Below are 21,038 nucleotides of genomic sequence, written 5' to 3'. Positions count from 1 at the left end.
TGTAGGCGCTCTTCCAATTTTCAATTCAAAGATGAACTGGGAGAGAAAAACAAGACCTTTCAAGAAAAATAACTCAAACTGTTTCCCTCCATTTGCTTAGTTATAAGTCTTTCTCATATAAGTATGTCGCTTTCGATATTACATAAGGGCATAATGTCAAAAAATACACGGTGACACGCACAATACACTGAGGGCACTCAGGCTTCTTATATATATGGACTCCACTCAAGTATGAATTACCTTTCTCTTTTGCTCTTCAGGCCATGTCTGTGTTTTATTATTTATTTGAAAAAGCACAAAGTATACTGCATCTATAAATACACTGCAGGGCTTGTTGGAATGGACCGCAACAGGGAAAGAGTGTGCAGTAGCCACTCACACATTGGTGTTATCACGCTACTGCAACTGATTCAGTGACAATTAAATGGGCTATGGCAGAATAACAAGCTCAGGTACATATAGACACACAGAAGCTTGCAGAGCACACAGGTCGCCAGTGCTAAGAAAATTGCCTTTGAGTGATAAAAAAAAAAAAAAAGAAATAAACAAACCTAAAAAATAAACTCTGGAAAACAACAGAGATCTCTGTGGTGGGACACGGTTATTACTTATTCTTTTGTTTTCTGTCCAGGAAATTTACCCCAAAGGCAAATATTTGAAAGTAAAGAAGCCGATATGTTGTATAAAAAGGATGCCCCTTGTAGACTGGGTATGAAGACAATAGTCCCAAGAGGTAGGAGGGAACAGATGTAAAACATTTTAATTTGAAACTGGAACTTCACTGATGTTTAGGAACGGGTAACTCAAATGCACCTAATCTTGCAAAACTTGGAGGCTTTTGCTCCACCAAAATACCAGGGAGCAGGAATAACAATAAGAAAAAAAAGAACACAGAAAATCTTTTAATCTAATTCAATTTAAGTCTAATTTGAGCCGTCATCTCAAGTGGGCTAAGCGGTGTGATGAAGCAGTGATGGATGATGTTACCTGAGGCGGTAAAGTGAAGGAGCGCAAGCTGCTGTTGTGGAATCTGCATGGAAAAACTTGATCAAATTATGTGGTGTAAACATTGTAGCTCCCTAAATATTAAAAATAAAGACGCCAAAAAAACGTATAGAAGTTTGCAGGGTCTTGCGTCATATTCTACATCTGTAAACAAATGTCTGCACCTCCAAACGCGTGTTTTGACACTTACGACACAGAACGCACAGTGAGATGTGGGACTGAAGTGTGGGATTTCTCACTTGTTCACTGGACTATGGTATACAGATGATCAGTTATTTATTTATCTCATCCTTACAGCTTCTTGTTGTTCTCCATCCTGTTCTGTGTGACTGTCACAAATTAGCGGTGTTATTACATTTCTACCCATTTTCTTCTTTTCTCTTTTACATTCAGTGTTACAGCAATGCTTTGTAGTTTTGCTCTCTGTTTCTTCCTCACTTTTCTCCCTATGTTGTACATTTCAGATGTTTTAAGATGTCTGTCAGGACTCAAAAATCTGGTTTGCTCTAATTTTCTTGTAAAAGGGGATGTTTGGATAAAATATAGGGTACATATACATATTAAAATAAGCTTAACTGTTAAAAAAGGAGGTCTAATATAGAACTGATTGAATTAATAATTTGATTAACTTGTAATCACAGTAAGTCATCCTTTTCCTGACGGCACATGATATGACACGATACTGACAGCACGTCTATTTTTATAGCTTCATCATTCATCTCAATCATTTATGACTGTCTGATGTAATTTGGTTTGGCCTAATGAGTCTGATTGTCCTTCCACGTCGGTCACAATGGGTCAAATTGTGCTAAGGTCCTCTTCAGGGAAAGTCCACTTGCATCTGACTCTTCCTTCTTCCTGTCTTATTTTTTCTGTTTTCTTCCTTTTCTTCTAGTATGTGGCATTCGGCTCCCTATTCTTCATCCTCATCTCCATCTCCACTTTCTGCATGGAGACGCATGAGGCCTTCAACACCATCGTCAACAAGACAGAGAACGTCACAGTGGGCAACACAACCCGTGAAGAGATTGTATACGAGGTGGTGACTGACAGCTGGTTGACATACGTGGAGGGTGTGTGTGTCATCTGGTTCACCATCGAGGTCCTGCTGCGAGTCACCTTCTGCCCAGATAAGTTAGAATTCTTCAAAAGCACCCTCAACATCATCGACTTTGTCGCCATCCTGCCCTTCTATCTGGAGGTGGGCCTGAGCGGTCTGTCCTCCAAAGCTGCCAAGGATGTCCTGGGGTTCCTACGTGTCGTCCGATTTGTCCGTATCCTCCGAATCTTCAAGCTCACCCGCCACTTTGTGGGTCTCCGTGTCCTTGGCCACACCCTTCGTGCCAGCACCAATGAATTCCTCCTGCTCATTATCTTCTTAGCCCTTGGTGTCCTCATCTTTGCCACTATGATCTACTATGCTGAAAGAATTGGCGCAGACCCAGATGACCCAACAGCCAGCGCCCACACCAACTTCAAGAACATCCCCATCGGATTCTGGTGGGCCGTGGTGACCATGACCACGCTGGGCTATGGAGATATGTATCCGGAGACGTGGTCAGGGATGCTGGTGGGTGCGCTCTGTGCCTTGGCTGGTGTGCTGACCATTGCTATGCCTGTACCTGTCATTGTCAACAACTTCGGCATGTACTACTCTCTGGCCATGGCCAAACAAAAGCTGCCCAAAAAGAAGAACAAACATATCCCCCGAGCACCCCAGCCAGGGTCCCCCAACTACTGCAAGCCCGATGCCCTGGCAATGGCTACTGCATCACCACAAAGGATCTTGGGAAATGTTCTCGGTGGAGTGATGGGTTCTGGAGGCATAGGGGGTGACTGTCCTCTCGCCCAAGAAGAAATTATAGAGATTAACAGAGGTGAGAGTTTTGTTTTTTTCCCTGTTTACTCTCTTTATTTTGACCTCAAATATTATCTTTTGATATCTGGAAAACTACCAGATGTGTGAATAAGTGTGTATATTCAAGTGTCAAATTCCTCACTGAAGTTCTACTATTTTTGTGGAAAACAATGCTCAAGATGTATTTCACAGTTTTTACAGTCAGTCACCCAGTAAACTGAGTAAAGCTGACTGCCATGCTTCCTGGAAATATGTTTAAAGATGGCGTATTAGGCGTGTATGTTTTCAAATGTTCAGTGGAGGATTAGAGTGCCAAAGTGTCACGAGAAAGAAATGTGAATACTATCATGAGGCGATGCATAGATGATTCTGGATCCACTCTGGAGAAATCACTGGCCCATCAGACCTCATGTGTAATTTATGATCAACTGGTAGGTCCACAGTCGCCTTAAGGCACCCATCTGTCAGCCAACAACAAACACTATGGAAGTAGAATGAACTCAATTATCTATTAAAACAGCTTAATGCGTCTCAATTTGGGCTGACTTCAGACGTTTCTCTCTGGCATTAGCAGTAAAATCAGGAGTAGAGGTAAATTGGCTGGTGTGTTTGCTCTTTACATGCTGCAGCATCAGGCCTCAGTCACGTGCAGCGGTAATGCACCTTTAATGCATTACTTTACTGCCTTAGTCATCAGTGAGCCAGAAAATATTTTATCAGTGATTTTACTACATCCTGTCTGCTTGGCTCTCTTCCAGTCTGAAAAGGTTTCTCGTGGGTTGTGTCAGTAGTTTTTTTTTTTTTCCTATTAAACAAAATTTTGACAACTGGCTCCAAGCCTGCTTTGGAGTATCATCACCACAACACACAACAACATACTACCCTATTCTATTTTAACATAATGTCCCAGTGAAAATTCAACAAAGTAAAAAAAAAATGCAGAAAATACAATGACTTATTTTGTCACACCTGATTATTTAAATATAGTAATACAAATTCATATTACCCTTCATACTCTTCTCTGTGGTGCTCTGTTAATGCAGTGTTGTCCTCCATGTTGTCCCCCCCCACCCCAACACCTTTCCTCCAGATTCCAAGCAGAACGGTGATGCAGCCTCGGCCGCCCTGGCTAACGAGGACTGCCCCACCATCGACCAGGTGCTGAGCCCGGATGAGAGGAGCCCTATCGGGCGTGGGCCTACCCGGGAACGCTACCAGCAGGACCGCGCCTGCTTCCTGCTCAACACCAGGGAATTCCGTGCCACAGATGGGAATGTGCGGAAAGGTACGTTTCACACCAGGAGATAGATACATAAAGCATGCACATCTTATATAAGCAGATCCACAACAGCAAGATGCAAAGGCACAACATACTGTAAACATATGTGCCATATATGTTCGGTGTGCATCCGGTGCAGATAAGTACACACAGGTTACTGCATGTATATAAGATCAGATTTAAATATTTAGTGAAGGTGGGTTGGATGGGAGAGTACACATGACACTGACTTTGGGAGCCTCCACTACAGATTAAAGGCTCCAGTCACAGCGATAGCAGCAAGACATATATACATACACAGCCATGCATTCACAACACATGCACATACACTCAGCTCTTCTGCTCTGCTCTATTTGTTTCCACCTCTTCACATTCATGTTGTCTGTGTTTTCCATCACTGCTTGGTATCATATTTTATTTCTTCTGTCAGACGAGATTTTCTGTCCCTCTATTTCTCTCCTTTTTCTTTCTTTCTTTCTTCCTTTCTTCTCACTCCCTCGGTCATGTCTTCCATTTTTTTCACAGTGTCTGTGAAATTTGTTGTGTGTCCCATAATGTCACATTCATTCATGCTCATAAACAATCTCTGTCTTTCTCTGTCTTCTGGACTCAGACAGTTGACCATGCATTAATTTACTTCTCGTCACTTCTGTTTCTCCCTCTCTTTTTCTCTCTCTCTCTCTCCTGCCTTGCACCGTCCTATTTATTTTGGCCTGCCGCCCTGCCACCACCCCCCAACCCCCCACCTTCTAACCCACCCTGTGATGACTTTCCTCCCCCTAACCCGCCCCACATTTTCCCTCCTGACTCCCTTTCTCCTCTGCCCCATCTTTAAACCCATGCCCTCATTTCCCCCCTTCTTTTCCTTATGTGCTACATTGTTACCCCCTCCCCCCGAACCCCCCCATTTTTTTTTTAAAAAACCCTGTGTGCGTTATCTTCATGCTCATGAAAACCTGACACCTTGATTCATTTACTATTGCAATCCAACCACCACCACTGCCGCCAACCTGCACCAAAACACTCCCTCACACTCCCTCCAAACTTTCAACACCCCCTGTTGACAACAAACTAGAGGCAGCAGCCCTGGCACCCAGCCCAGACTCCCCTCTGACTGAGGATTGGTATAAGATGGAAGGGTCTCTGTTACAGCAGGACCTCAATGCAAACTCCACCTCCTCCTGGATCAAACCATAGACCAGAGGTAACACTGCTAAAAGTTAAAAATGAAGGATCCCTTAGCTTTAACATCCAGAAATTCTGATCTGGCTCTCCATGACATAGCATGTTTTGCAGTTGCACAAATTACACTACACCAGTACAACACTCACATTAACACAGACACAGCTGCACACACAGTGCATGACTTCAAATGACAGATACACACCACACCATTTCCACAGTGTTGTGTTTACATGTTCAGTAGAGTTTGAAGTGTCACCTGTGAAGAGTCGTCTCTGTGCCTGGAAGTGTGCTGTCAGTTTTAAATACCACATGAAAAGACTGACGCAAACAGTGGAGCTAAGGCTAGGTAGTGCTTGAATCTGAATTTTGAAGGTTGGGGTGGCAGAGCCTTTTATTAGGGCTCATCATCTGATTTGTGGGGTATTTTATCCGATAAAACCGAACCTCAGCCCAGTATCCTACCTGCATACAAATTTGCTTCATTATAATTTTGTGAACTCAGTGACAATCTCAATAAACAGAGTATAAGATGTAAAAAAAAAAAAAATGAGAAAGAAAATGGGATTGCTCTGTGATATACATCCATAATGAGCAGTGTGCACAAACGTGTATACTTGTGTGTTTGTATCTGTGTGAGAGCTTAAAACTTACGTATAGTCATGAGTGCAAGAGCGCGTCCGTGTGGGCGTGCACATTATGCAAATACACCCAGCAGCTCAGGTTCAAATAACCCAGTTGTCGTGTCCTGTGTCAATAACTAATAAACCATACACTGAAGAAGACTGAAAGGGAACAGTGGGTCACGTTGTTGTCTGATGTGCCTCTGTGTTGTTGTTGTCTCTCTCTTCAGGTTGTGTCATATCACGCGTGTGTATGTGGGCTTTTTCATTCTTACATGTTATACACTGTGTCTCTGTCCTCTCAATGCCGTCTGAGTGTTGTGTTTGTGTTGTCGTGTGTGGCTTAATTTTGTTTTCCCCTTCTACTTTGTTTTTTCGTGTTGCTCCCTCCCCCGTGGACCTCCACCTTGGCAAACGAAAGCAGACGCTGCAATCTAGACATTTTTGGCCCTGAAAAATAAACTCTTTCTACTTCTTGTATTTATATATAATATGTACATGTACACATGCACAGGTTAAACTGTGAAACCCTTCAGGTGTTAACTGAGTAGCACCTTCAATGGCACATATTCCTCATGTTAGAACACATTTAAGGATCAAAGATGTGCATACTTACATGTACATATGCCTTATTTTATGTATAATCAATTGGCCTGGCCATGATGGCTTCACACATTTGTGACACAGCAGTGTTGAATGACAATCATCCTTCCAAGGCCCAAGGTCACTGGGGTCAGAGGAGTCGTCAAGGTCAAGGGATAGTACCTCTTGAGACATGCCACGCTGGAAACAAGCCAACAATTTAAAACTGCTGTCACTCAATGTCCTACCTCGGCTTTGTAAACAAAGCTGCTGGACTTATAGAGTCACTGCAATGCTGATTTACAAAATACTGTGCTGGGAGCGTGTAATGGATCTGAAATACTATTCCCTAGACCATGTAACTGTGCTTTCAGTGCCTAGTGTAGTCCAGAGTTCAGGACCTTTTGTATATACACTGTGAAGACCTGGATAGAGATCAAAAGCTGCACTCGGTGACTGAAACACTTATACAGTGACCAGACAGACAGACAAACCCTATGACAGATTTGATTGAAAAGTGGCTACATGCTGTCTAAGGTAAGCAAGCCTTGAGCTGTCCAAGCCCTTCACTTAGAGGTCCCTCACATTGCTTCAGTCTCAATGGTTCTTATGTATAAACTGCAATTTAAGTGCTACAAAAATCCCTCTTTAAAGCAAACCAGGAGCCCATTGAAGAAAATAAGTGCTTGAGTGACAAGGAAGTTGCTTCAGGGTTTTTTTTTTGTTTTTTTTTCCAGGAAATGACACTGTGATTCATACCCTTAGTTTGGGGATCTTTAAGGGCCCTTGTTTCATTGTTAGTCTGTATTAATGTTGAGCCTTGATAGATGCCTAAATAGATGGCAACATATGGGAAGCTGTATATATATGTGTGGCTGTTGAAATTGAGATGAGTAAAAATGAGTTAAAAATCTGTGAGTTAGAGGAAGACAAACAGTACAGAGTATCAAGAAATTAGTATAATAGCCCCCCAAATAGTCCCCAAAATCATTGGATTTAAGTTAGTTAATGTCCCTGTTCTTAGCTGAAAATAAACGTTCTCCTTCCTGTTTTTAAAGAGGGATTCTCATGCTGTCTAAAACGCATTCTTTTGTGCTTCAATTGTGATTTCTTTCGTAGATACATGCATAAGATGTCTTTTAGTAGCTTTTCCGTTTCTTCCCTTTGATTGTTGGCCATTTAACTTCCTACGCACCCAGTGCAATATGCATGGCTCACTAAGGTCAAACGGTCAATCACCTCTTTGATTGTCCTCTCCCAGTCACTCCTCTAGACCTTCTTCAAGGATCTCAGTCTTGTTGGGTTCTGTGTTTCTTTCTCTCTCTTTGTCTCTCCCCCTCTCCACTCTCTCTGCCTTCACTTCCTTACTGAACAGTTGATTGTTTTTTTTTTTTTTTATATCTTGGGTCTTTCTTGTGCTTATTTATGTTCTGTGTTTCTAACATGGTGTGTACATCTTTCATTTTTGTGGAGTATTATGTGCATAGGATTAAGTTATATTTATTTTGAATTATTTTGCTGTTGTGTGTGCGTATGATCTGTTTTCTTTCTTAATGTCTTTGAGTTTTGTACAACTGTGTTTTGTTGTTCGGTGTTTTGACTTCCCCTGTGTTCTTCCTGTGTTCTCCTTAGTTTTACCATCACCTATTAAATTTCCTCTGTGAATTCGACTGATAAAGGAAATTGCCACCAAAACAGTGAAATTAATTGATATGAACATGGAACAAATGTCACTGGTTCAGGATATCTGTAATAGGAAATATTTATTTTTATTTATATTTGACCACAGAATAAGATTTATACCTTTTATTTAACAACTCCCACCACTCGTAAACCAACAGAATTTCTTCATTGCAATTTAATGAAATTTTGAGGTTTAACAAATATCATACATTAGACAGAATGTGTATAAATCTATTCATAAACAAGCTGTTATGTTTAATAGGGCGCATTCGCTCTTCATCCACATTTCATCCCACCCTTATTTACCCTGTCATTTACTACTCATAATTATGATATTTGTGAGGTGTGATATTTGTCAGTGTAATTATTTTCCAAGACCAGGGGTTTTATAATATTTACTTACTGGCCACCACAGGGTATCTGTTGTTTCTGCATGTGGCGATACAAAATTATTCATTACAACCTCCTTTTTTTTTTGTTATTGACAGTTTTTACTTTACAGTCAGTGGCTCAGTACAACAGGCTACAAACAAATACAATACACCAACTCTAAATTTAACTCCTAAAAGCTTTCTTGTATGAAGTAATTTGCGTGAAAATGTGTTTTATGTGGTAACACTTGTCAGAGTCCTCCTGTATGTCATTGCGCACTTTTCGTCGTAAGTCATTTGTAAAACTACATGTTCTACATCGTCATGCATGTTCTAACGTGTGTAACAGTACCACTGTGTTTTTACTATGTTGCCTCATCTCAACACTCTGCAAATATTCTTTTGTCTGAGCCAGATTTTTACCTTATAATACAAATAAAACATGATATGCATATATGTACAATCGGTATATATGTACATATGATAAATATTTATGTAAATGTATGAGAAGTATATATATATATATAAAATATTAAATGGAATTGAGTTTTAATGACAGCAGCTGATGCATATAGGTCTGTATGACCTACATACAGCTAACACGAGGATGCAGGATACAGTTGCTTATCATTTAGTTTCCCCAGAAGACATCCCAGGTACTGTGTGTACAGTACGGACACATTGTGGCTTCAGTAATGGTCATGAAGAGATCAATAATTCTAATTATGTGTAACAGGAGATCAACGCATCTTTAACAGGCAATTGATCCCATGTAAGAATGATACAATATGCTGCTGTGCCGAGAATAGCATCTGAAGAGTCAGCAAATCCCGTGTATCCATAGCAGGCACACACTCATCACACTGTAGGACATGTGTGAAGTTAGTCATAGAGATGGTCAAGTGCTTCTACACATATACAGTACATACAAGAATGATTAAGTCTTTTATTTTGGTTGAGTGTGTTTAATGTTTCGTTGGTAAACAGTCTGGTCAGAATATTTGCAGTTTTCCTCTGTCTGTCCCTCTGTGTCTTCCCTCCCCGTAACCTTCTCCTTGTGTGATTAACACTCATTCTCCATCCCATCCCCAGGCCGCCACTGCAGTGCAAGTGTAACTAAAGTCTGACTGTAGGTAGGTACCTGCTCCCTCCACAGTGTAAATTAAGTGTGACTTTGGGCAGGAATTATGTCATCACTGAATACAGTGACAGCCAGACTCACCATTTCCCCTGACAGACGGTCCCAAAGCACCAAACCCCGGCTGATATTGTTGTAAATATAGTAGTTAATAGAGGGGAGGCAGTTAGCGGACCGTGACAGACTGCAGTGGCTGAGACATGATTGCCTTTACAGTATAATTTTTATTTTATTTTATTGTCATTTCTGAAAACTTTTCCTTGTCTTGAATTTTACCAAGCAAAGATTTTTAAACATCAGGAAAAGCAAACTGATCAGTCATAACTGGTTATTTATACGGTTACAGTATTCTTCATCGCTTTCACCTTCATCTAATCAAAAGATGGGAACTCATTTTTTCTCTTCCATACTTTACTCATGTCCAACTTGACAAGTGTTCAAACCCTCTAATTCCAGACTTAAAAGGGACAAGTAAAGGGTATTTATTGAAAGTAGCCGAGCCAACATTAAAGCCAGAATTTAATAGTGCAAACATGGCCACTTTTACTTTTAGTAGTTCAGTCTTAGTTTTGCTGAAGATCATAATGTATATAAAACACAGTGTTCTCCATATTTTAATCACTTGAGCAGTGTGTTTTCCTGTATTTTTCCTTTTTCTTTCTTTCTTTCTTTCTCTACTCTGCATGCTGCACGCTGATTTTTGCAAATTACCAAGAATAGATCCAAAGGATTTTCTCAGTAAAATCAAGATTTTTTGTTCTAACTTCATATACAACTCTCAACCTTATTTTTGTGAACTCCCATATTACGTACTTCAGATCTGTGGGGCACTCATCACTGTTAATCAGAGACAGGGAAAGCAGCTGCCTAATATTTGTAGCATAAAATCAGCTGACTAGGACATTGCTATAACAGCACAATTATACACATTAATACCTCTACACAATAAATTAGTTGGCTCTTTTTTACACCATATATTGATTTTTTTATCCTCTGAAAATTTCAAACGGTTTAACTTACTTTAATGGTCGAAACAAGACACTAAAAGTATCAATTTCAGAAAAGCTTTTGCACTCAAACTATTGAATACACTGTTATATTACCCCTAAATATTTTGGTTTATACCAGATTCAATAAAAGTCAGTTAAGTAGATAAGTTTAAGTTGATTTAGTGACATTAGACTGGACCACATGGAGAAATTAATGAGGAAAAAATACAAACCATACTATAAATTTCATGAAAATATTAAGTTATTCAGCATTAGGTCAGATGAAGGGTTTATTATATAATGATAACTTTATAGTTATGGTAGCAACCTCTTGCTTTAAAAGCTTTTTCTGTTTGCATTTATTATTTAGCATTTTGTAGGTGTCCAGTAAAAACAGGTTGGGTTTTTGTCGTCATCCCTCCTGTTGTCGCCCTTACCCTGATTCAGCAAACATCATGAATGTGGCTGCCATTTGACGCAACCTGACAATATGTCTTGATGCATTTGGGTGATACGAACAAAATACCTTTGCAACTGAACCTGAGAATGAAGCAGCTGCACAGATTGTCCAGACAGCTCCTCAGAAATCTTTGTGTGACATGCAGCCTAAGAAACCCAGCGAAAATGCCTGTCATCAATATTTTACTGAGTTGCCATCCGACTAATGTGCCCAAGCCAGTCAGAATAAAAAAAGGAACTTTTATTTATGGTTGGCTCAAATGATGCGTAATCCAGAGTGGTGGGGTTGCCCGCTGTGCACCACAATATTGCCGTGTATTTCCATTTCAGCAGGAAGGCACAAAGGGTGTCACACTGTACCAGTGGCTGTTCTCTGTTGTCTGACTGTGGCCTTGTGATGGTTGGGGTTTGACACAAAATATACATTATAACTATAATTTGCTCACAAACTGTTTGCATTACAGGTTACATTAAAATCTAATAACATCTAATAACACTTGTTAATAAAACAGTAAAACTCCACCCATCACAGGTCAGTTAGCCATTGTTGGGGCAGGTGACTGCTTCCTACCAATGGTGTTTCTCACCTCACCTGATGCAACAACACTCCGTCAGCACAGCACTACCTTCTCTGTGGCTGCTACCAACAGTACAGGGGGAGTTCAATGTCTGCATGCTGTATCACACATTGAAAATATAGTGGGAAAGGACACAGAGGCCAATCTGTTATTTCTTAGATAAATTGGGTCCTGTAAACAAACAAGTGACATGCTCACTGCTTTAAAATCACTTGCACAGCTGGTCTTTGTCAGTAAATGGCCCTTTCTTACTGTGTGTCATTTCCCACTGCAAACAAATTGTGAACTGATCTCCACTACAGGATGCGATTACCGGGGGTTAGGAAGTGTTTTTAATTGTTGCAGCGAGGACATTTTTGTGTTGGCCATTTGAAGTTTAGAGGGACAAAGAGCAAATACTAAACAGGATGTTTATGAAGTGAAATGCAAAGCTAATTCATTATTCTTCATTCGTGGTGTATGTCTAAGCTTTTTCACCTGAAACTTCATGTGGTCAACTCCTCCACTGTATCAGTGATATCTGAGTATTTGCTACTGTGTGCTTGTGTTGAACTGTATAGTTTTGGCCAAATATTTGTCTAAAACACCTGAACATTGCACGTTACGCTTCACATGATTAAATGTTGGGTGCTTTATTCAATGGGCCTACTGTAGGTGTTACGTTTCTTAATATCTAAGAATCTTTTGCTTTTCTGTTTTGATAAAAAAAAAAAAAGACATATCATAACTCGCATTTTCTTGTCTTGTCTGTCTTGTCTGTCTTGTCTCTGTCTGTCCTTTATATGTCTTTATGATTTAATAACATTTTCAATCCCTTATCCTTAATTTATTCGCTTTACTTTTGTGCATCTTTTCATTTTGACTTCTTCTTATAACATCTTAAACCTCATGTTCATGTTTCAATACTATGTAAACTTCATAACAAACCAACTGAATCTGGGAAATTTTTCATAACATACCCAAACATTTCAACTATGATTTTCTTTTTTTATTTTCTTTGCATATGATACCAAAACAATAACACAAAATATAATCTAATGTATCAATCGATGGTTAAAAATGTAAAGCAACGGGCTATGAGAAATCTCGCAGCCTCAATAACATATCGGGAATGGCTGGGTCATCACTGCGGCTTGCTCCTATCACTAGCCCACCCTTTGAAACCTATGAGGCCCCAGGACCACTGCGTCGCTGTCGTTCCCCCATCCCGTCCATTTTGTAGCAGAAAGGCTGGCTATGATTGGATGATAAGAGATGCAGTAGATTATCTAATGGACTGATCGCACTAAAGCCTCCATTTGAATTGTACACCGTGCAAAAACAATAGCAATAACATAAAAAGAACTTGAATGTAGAAAGAATGACCTCTTGTCTTGTGAATCCCATGGTTTATGATGCATGCGTCAGGTTAGCTGATGGAGGTCAAAAACAAACTTTAGTTTTAAAGTTACACTGTTATTTTAAATTATTAGAAGAAATGTAAAAAAAAAAAAAAAATCAATTGGTTTGTAAATAAAATAGAGTCAGAGGTTAAAAAAAGATTATGAAAACGTGCACAGTTACATCTCAAAACTAAGTGTTTAGATGGACATCCATTTTTGTGTGTTCTGGACCAAACAAAACTGAGCTCACAGCACTGTCCAGAGAAGTGACCATGAAACTTCAGTTCATTTAGCCAAAGACAAAAACACATTTATAGATTAGATTGATGTTGAATAGGTTTCTACTTCCTGTCTTTTGTGAATTTTCATGTGTGTATAGTGTAGATATCATTTTGGTAATAATCTCTCTCGAAAAAAGAAAAACAGACTCGGCCTCTATAAGTCTCACTATTAACACCAACTTTTGAAATTTATTATGAAATCATTGTACATGATGTCAAAGCTAAAAAAAAGAAAAAGAAAAGAAAAAGCGAAAACAGTAGCTAATATACTGCTAAGATAATACCATAAAAGCCATCTCAATTGTAGTTTGCTTTATTACATTGCTGTTAGAATCCCATATATTCAGTTGCTCCCTTGCAGTGTACAGTTAAAGGTCTATTCAGTCGTTTTATTTGGCAGGTACAAGCATGCTAATATCTATATTTTATATTAAATGCAGGTATAACAATCATAAAAAACATGTTTTATTATATGCCACAAAAAATATTTACATTTTCTCACTACCATATAGGCTGCCAGATCTGCAAATAATGTACCAATGTACACCACTGGCTATGGCTTGGACAAAATGTTATATGAAATTTTGTATTTGTGAAGTACCAGATATCATGTTTTTAGCATCTGAAACTGGGGGAAATGATATCCTTGGTGGTTAATGTTGTTAGGGCAGCTGAAGACCTCATGGGTAGGACTGTTTGACTGGCTGCATACCAGCTGTGTTTTGTTTCCCAAACAGGAGCACAATTTAGCGATCAGATCCTCTGTTCACATTTTCTATTTGATGATAGTAAATGACTGAGTGGACCTTTGAACAAATGGACAGTCATGTAAATGAACTATGTGCTTGCAGGTCTACAATTTTTCAAAGAAATCTAGATGCAGTGTATTTAGAAAGCTACTTAAGACAATAAAGTAAATACAACCTATAAAGTCAAATATGGATGACTACATAATCAATAATATAGTTTAAACAAATACAAGCACTTTACTAACTGTCGGAGTTAATTTACTAACCTTTAAAGCTTGCATGTTGGCACATTACACAGATTTTTACAAAACATGAATAAGCTGAACATGTGAGACCGACCTACTAAACACATCTCTAGCAAAGGATGTTCAGCTTTTCTAAATATGTGTTTTGCTTCTGCTTCACTTTTTGTTTTTTGTTTTTTTGTTTTTTTAATTTTTAGTTTTTTTCTCATTATTTTTTTTGTTTTTGGTTTGAATGTTTATCTAAAAAAAGTTTAAATATATATACAAATTAAAATTACTAAACACAGTGGTTACAATATAACCTCTCCCTCAATAACTGATCATAAACAATCTCTTTCAGTCAATTTGTAGCTTTTATTTTTGTAACTGAGGACCTTCCTAAAATCACCCTCACATGACAATAGATCTTATGTTAGAAGTTGAGCAAAAAAAGATTACAAAATAATAACACATTCACATATGCAATAAACATGCAATATTACTTTAATGCTGGAGAACATGCTGTGCACATACATATGTAAATATGCAGATCTATTTTTAATCCTTAAAATGCACAGACTTAGTAGGCAGTCTACTTATCTTTGATTTAGCTGTTGCAGATTTAAGTGTCCAAAAGTATTACGATGACTTGAGCCATTTTTCTTTCAAGTCCATGTGGTCTTACAGACTTTTTCAATGTTCTAGCTGCCATTTTTTTATTGTTTTAGTTTTGTAATAATTTTATAATTTTATATTTTCTTCACTTGTACTGGTAATGTGTATTTCATTGTAAGAAATTACTTTTCTGTACCACTGATTGTCACAAATATCATTTGTTGAAAAAGATACAGTTTTATTTAACTGTCCTTAAGTTGTTTAACAAACAAATGTAGCAGTGTAGCAACACTGAAATCATGAGGAAAAACTGTAAGTGCTTTACAACCAATACTTTTTTTGCAGGAGTTTAGAGAGTCAGGTCCTGATATTCTTACTGTCAGAATCTATGGTCCATTTTGTCGAAATATTGATGTGCTTCCAGACCCCTAAGCTTTGAGAACTTAGATATGCAGTGTTATGATTGAAGATGAGAGCTATGGTTTCACTTGAATGTTTGCTTGAATCTGTTGTCGACTGGAGTTTGAGAAGTTTGTAAAAGTCGTAGTGTCTCATTTAGGATAGTTCCTACCATAAGGTCACTGCAAGAAGTAATGCTTGCTTCATCTGATACGGGTTTTTGAAGGCCATCGAACATAATTTCAGAACAAAGTTACAAATAGTCATGCTTATACACAATATATTTCACCATTATGATGTCAAAAAAAATTACAATAATTCAGTGTTGTCTGAAAATGTCTGAAACAGCATGCAGAACTTTGTTCCTCCAGTGAGAGCAGCTGCTTAATGTATAATGTCCACCTGAACTTGGAAACTCTGGGATATTGCATTTTTAAATCGATTTAACTTGCAGAAAGACCTTTTTGTGAGCATGTAATGAGTACAGATTGACAGACCTGGGTTCAGTCCTCAGAGCTAATCTTAGTCCGCATCATCAAACCTGGTCTTCTGTAAGTTTTGCTAGCATCACTTCTCACAGTGCACAAAAACTTATTAAACCTTTTCGGCGCACATGCATACTGTGTAATCTTAGAATGACTCCACAATGTGGATGTTACAGTTCGCAGATACTCTGAATAATTCTCTTATGCCACGTTATTTGGAGTGTACATTTTCTGTTACAGTCAAGGAAAATGTCCGTCCATGCTACATATCTGCAGTGGAAAGTTTTTCTTTAATGCTACAATTGACTGTCAGTGGGAGAGAGGAGTAACATACTGTAATCTTAAAACACCACCACTTGAATTTCAACATGTATGATTATAGAAGTACTGTATTTCTTCCTGTTTGCTTTCTATTGTATGCAAATGGATTCGAAGAATGTCATACCTGTGATTCTGTTGCGTTTAAAGGGTCATATCCCATAGTTGTTGCCAATGCAAATCACCTAGGAGATTCTGAAGTAAACATTGCTTAAGTAAATAAAACAGTAAGTGCCTCTATGAGGCCCCTTTAGGCTCTGATGTCAATTTAGGAGTTCATGCAAACTAGCTAGATTTAACTAGCTAAACCTTCAAAGCAATGCTTAATAGGTCAGTGGTTATTATTGAATATGTACATATCTGTATCTACACATGTGAATACATTAAAGTCATATGAAATTAATATATCTATGTATACTCTCTGAGTGTGGGCAGGAGGATTCATAAGAACGGAGTCAGAAAGGTGAATGGTTTTATCCTGCAGATCAGTGAAGTGCCGAACCAACCTAACTACACTACAGAAGTGTGTACATATGTGTTCTGTCTGTCTTTCAAAAACAAAGTACTGTTATTCATTTCTATTCTGTCGGTGCTATACAGTACTAAACATATTTTTAGCTATATCACCTGGTAATCTGGGAGTAAGAATTATACACATAATGCACTGTGGTGGAAATACTGTAACTTGGATCTGCATCAGTCAATAAGCTGTTATGATTTACAATACCAGCACCGTGTGTAACAACACAAAGGGTGCTTTGGCACTGCTTCAGGACGTTACTGGTGCCAGAACAAAGACACAGGAAGAGCAAAAAGTTTGGTTTCTATCCAAACAAACAGTCGTGTGTTAGAATCTAATAATGAATAATATCTTTAGACTTGTGTATGTGTGCACTGGCCTTTTGTGAAAATTTAACACAGTAGAAGGGAAATATGGGAATCTATACATCTGGCACCAAGACTCCATTAACTTATTTGTGATTTTGTGAAGAAATATTAGGGAAATTATGCAGATTTATGCATCTGGCACCAGAAGAAGGTCCTGCTTACATGATCCAAATACTATTTCAATACAGTTATTAAGTCTTTGGTTAATGGGTCAGCAACTATGGTGGTTTAGTGCTGATTGTTCCTAACGTAAGCTGCAGTTTCTTGTAGGATGACAAAGTTCCTAACATTTACTGTACAACTGGCCTTTAAAAAATGTGAACCGAGTTTTGCTTTTCTCTGGCGAAACCTACAACTAATACAGAGGAAATTGACAGAAGAAGAGGGTGAAGTGAAGAGCAGACGGGAAGAGCTAATGTGGCTGCTATAAGAGATCATGTTTGTGTTGTGGGTTGATGTGTGCTGGTGAGACCAGAACAGAAGTGTTTAATCTCCCAGTAAATAATGCAGGATGCCAGCACATGTGATTCAGGAATTGTTTGCCATAACTGTAGGCGAAGAAATAAAAATGCTCTGCCTACTGTTGTTGACAAATATGCTCTTGAATTTGCACCTGTGTTTGCAAGATGCATACTGTGAAGTTGGGGGTTAAGCTTCCTGAAATGGTGTCAGCAAAGTCTTTAAATCCACTATTTGCTTTACAACAACAGTACAACAATCTCTTTTTTTTAATGTGAAAACTTCCATGAATAGCACTGAGTATGTTTGTATGTGTCCATCTGTCAAAAATGTGTTTTTCTGTGAAGTGTACATATCATTCAAATCAAACTGTTTGCACACACACACACACACACACACACACACACACACACACACACACACACACACACACACACACACACACACACACACACACACACACACACACACATACACACATACATTAGTGAATAATCATCATCTCCCTATAACCTAATTATGTTCTTTGAAATGCTCTGTACATAAATCACTCCTGTAAAGATGATGGCTTTATTTATTGAGAGCTGGCAGAGTGGAGAGCTTGGTGCTGGTCAGTTGGCTGGCAGCTTGCTTCTCTCAGTCTGTTGTTTGTTTTTCTAATATTGTCAGCCACAGGTTTTAATGTCACCATTTCCTATGTGCCTAAATTCTTTCTGTATGTTGGAGGCAGACTGTTTTTGTAGCTGTACTAGAGTTGTCATTACAGTTTAAATTTGTGCACTTCATTCTGACATGCACAGTTAACCAGCAGTTTACAGGTAATGGTAATCCCCGATTACTTCCCCATTGCACATAATGTCAGTAACACTACGAAACTGTGTTATGAAAATTCGCGTAATTGGCAAATTCCAAATATGAAAACAAGAAAAATCCTCAATTTACGGCCAAGATTGGTTTATATTAGTCAAGCACTTCTATAAACCAATCTGGATACACGTGCTTACTCGTAATGTTACAAGTTTAGTGAAGTTTTAGTTTCACTGACCATGATTTCTTACAAAGAATGTCTGTTCTCTGTGAACTTAATATTAATGGCTTTCTGTTCTTGTCTTCACAGTGTTAAGTTTCTAGCATTCGCCTTCTCTCTAATGAGGAGTCAGTAACCGGTAAACACAAATTTGCGGCGGGAGCCACGTAAGCGACAGGGGTGACACGGATGGACAGTTTAAAGGAGATCTTTGGGGTGACAAGAGAGAGACCAGAGGTTAATCATGAATTTAAAAAAAATCATATGGTCTGCTCCTCACGTTGTTACCAAAGCAGCCTCTTGGAACTCGACCATACTTTTGACAACTGTCTGACTGACCTTTTTGCTTTTGTTTTTTGTTTTTATTTTTCTCTTTTTCTGGGCAACCTGACTGAGCATTGCACTGACACACTTTTGGGAGAGAAAAGGACTCCTGATTACACATTCCAGATGACATCTCTCTGACAACATTATACTCGCCATCTTGTATGATGACCAACTCAGTACCATATACAGTGCTGAACAACTGCGCAACTTCACAAGTTTCCGAAAAAAAAGAAAAAAAAAACTAAACAAACAAAAACTTGTCTTCACAAAGGACTGAATGAACAATGTAGCATCTCTGCTAACATATTGTAGCATTTGTTGGCTGGGAAATAACTTGATTCAATCCATCAACAGTTCGAAGAGAGAGGAATTTATGCATTCAAGGGATCTTTTAGATGTCATTTTCCTCTTGGGTTCCTTTCCACTGAAGAAAAAAACAATATATATATATATATACACAGAAAGTACATGAGAGACAAAGGATTGTTCTTACTCATTTAAACTTGACATTCCAAAAAAAAGAGAGAAATGCACTAAATTATAAATAGTGCAAATGAAATCAATCACAAATGCACAGTATCTAACAACACCCATACTATAGTCCCTCATTCAGGTTTATCTTGTATCGCATGTTTGCCACTGAACCTATGTCTTCCATTCACTTCTATCAGACTGAAACACTGCCCTTCTCACAAGTACTGAGATAATCAAAAACAACGTATGAAGCACATGTAGCATCAGCTCAGACAGATCATGTATGACATTTACTGTACATTTAGACTCACCCAAAACATTTCGCCATATGAAAATGGTGGAAAAAGACTTTATCTCTCATGTACTTAAGTGGGCTAGCCCGAAAATCCAACGTGGGATACCAAAGGTCCTGTAGCATGCACTTGCTGAATGACCTTCTGTAAATGTATTTTAGATTAGGAGAAATATTTCATTTAGGATGAAGTTTGTACTCGCCTTCATACTGGCCACTGTCTCTGTTTAGTACAAAGTCATTCCTCTAAAAGAACTTAGTCCTTTAACTGCCACTAACATCCCATTCCAATATGCACATTTAAATATGACAAGGATTTTCCCTATGTCTGACTGACGCATTGCTCAGTCTTGAGGAGCAAAAAGACTGATTCAAGGAGACCAAACTCCTATGGACAATTGTCAGTCTTCAATATCAAAGGATATTGGCTTGCCTAAAACAACAAAAAGGACACCCCTACCACAAAGGCACTTTTTACGTCACATAAAACTGTCCATTAGCTGGAAATTATGTGTTATCATTTTTGAAAGGGACCAATCAGTTAAATGTTCCCCCTAACACAAAGGCCGACACTGCCAATTAGGCACAAGATTCCCCAGATGCATACTGCCCCATCTCTCTCTTGTCCCTCTTGCTGCCAACGACTGCTTCATTGGCAAGTCGATGTCAAGATAAGGATGGCCCATCAGGGGAGCCCTTAGGCAAAGGGGAAAATGAGAAGAAATGGACCAAGAGTAGAGAAAGTGTGGAAGTGTACAAAGAGAACAAATCTATATTTTGATAAACAAATCAACTATCCATGGCTTCGGAGAAAGTTTCTGAACAGAAAAGGCCCAGAATGGAAGAAAGAAAGAAAGGAAAAAAAAAACATCAGATGCAAATGTGAATAGAAAATTTGGCATCATGAAATGGAGTCAAAGACGTGGAAAAAAGATGGGAAGCGAATATTTTATCATGAGGGGTGGGCGAACGTGTTTTCCCCACACGCACCGGGAAAATGTTTTTTTGAAAGACAATGAGCAATGACAGACTCTTGCCTATGAAAGACGTGGAGATGAGAAAGGATGGACGCTGAGATAAACAAATGAAAAAAAAAGATAATGCATTTTTGTAACTTTGTTTACCAGCATGACTACTTTGCATGACTGTCTTTTCTGCAAGCCCTTAGTTGAAGACAAGGGTGCTAGAGATACAAAAAAGTATATATAAAATGAATTAAAAAAATGTTATATGCAATTAATGTTTTAAAAAAGATTATAATGAAAGAGAAGAGCTATATTTTGTTTTGAAAAGTTAAAAAAAATGTGAATATTGAAACATGTATGTTTGCAAAGTACACCCTGAACTATGTTTTGTTTGATGAAATCTCTC

At 38.5% G+C, this 21,038-nt stretch overlaps 1 protein-coding gene across 4 annotated transcripts in view; it reads left to right on the top strand.

Annotated features, from left to right (window-relative positions):
• The window catches only part of LOC121175664 (potassium voltage-gated channel subfamily C member 1-like), a 43,983-nt gene extending 23,405 nt beyond the window's left edge, over positions 1 to 20,578 (top strand). The window contains exons 3-6 of one of the 4 annotated variants that reach the window (XM_041029475.1): positions 1,901 to 2,882; positions 3,954 to 4,148; positions 9,676 to 9,716; positions 18,665 to 20,578. In XM_041029475.1, the coding sequence (XP_040885409.1) occupies positions 1,901 to 2,882; positions 3,954 to 4,148; positions 9,676 to 9,710 (1,212 nt within the window). In that variant the 3' untranslated portion in view covers positions 9,711 to 9,716; positions 18,665 to 20,578. Of the gene's footprint in view, positions 1 to 1,900; positions 2,883 to 3,953; positions 4,149 to 5,217; positions 5,875 to 6,177; positions 6,199 to 9,675; positions 9,717 to 12,814 lie in introns of those variants that run through there. The other 3 variants (XM_041029477.1, XM_041029476.1, XM_041029474.1) reach the window with 3 other exon arrangements.
• Positions 20,579 to 21,038: the final 460 nt, after the last annotated feature.

Source organism: Toxotes jaculatrix, chromosome 21, assembly GCF_017976425.1.
Source record: "Toxotes jaculatrix isolate fToxJac2 chromosome 21, fToxJac2.pri, whole genome shotgun sequence".
In the NCBI taxonomy this organism is placed as follows: Eukaryota; Metazoa; Chordata; class Actinopteri; family Toxotidae; genus Toxotes; species Toxotes jaculatrix.
Note: the sequence above shows the minus strand (reverse complement) of the source record. Positions and strands in the feature narration are given on the sequence as shown.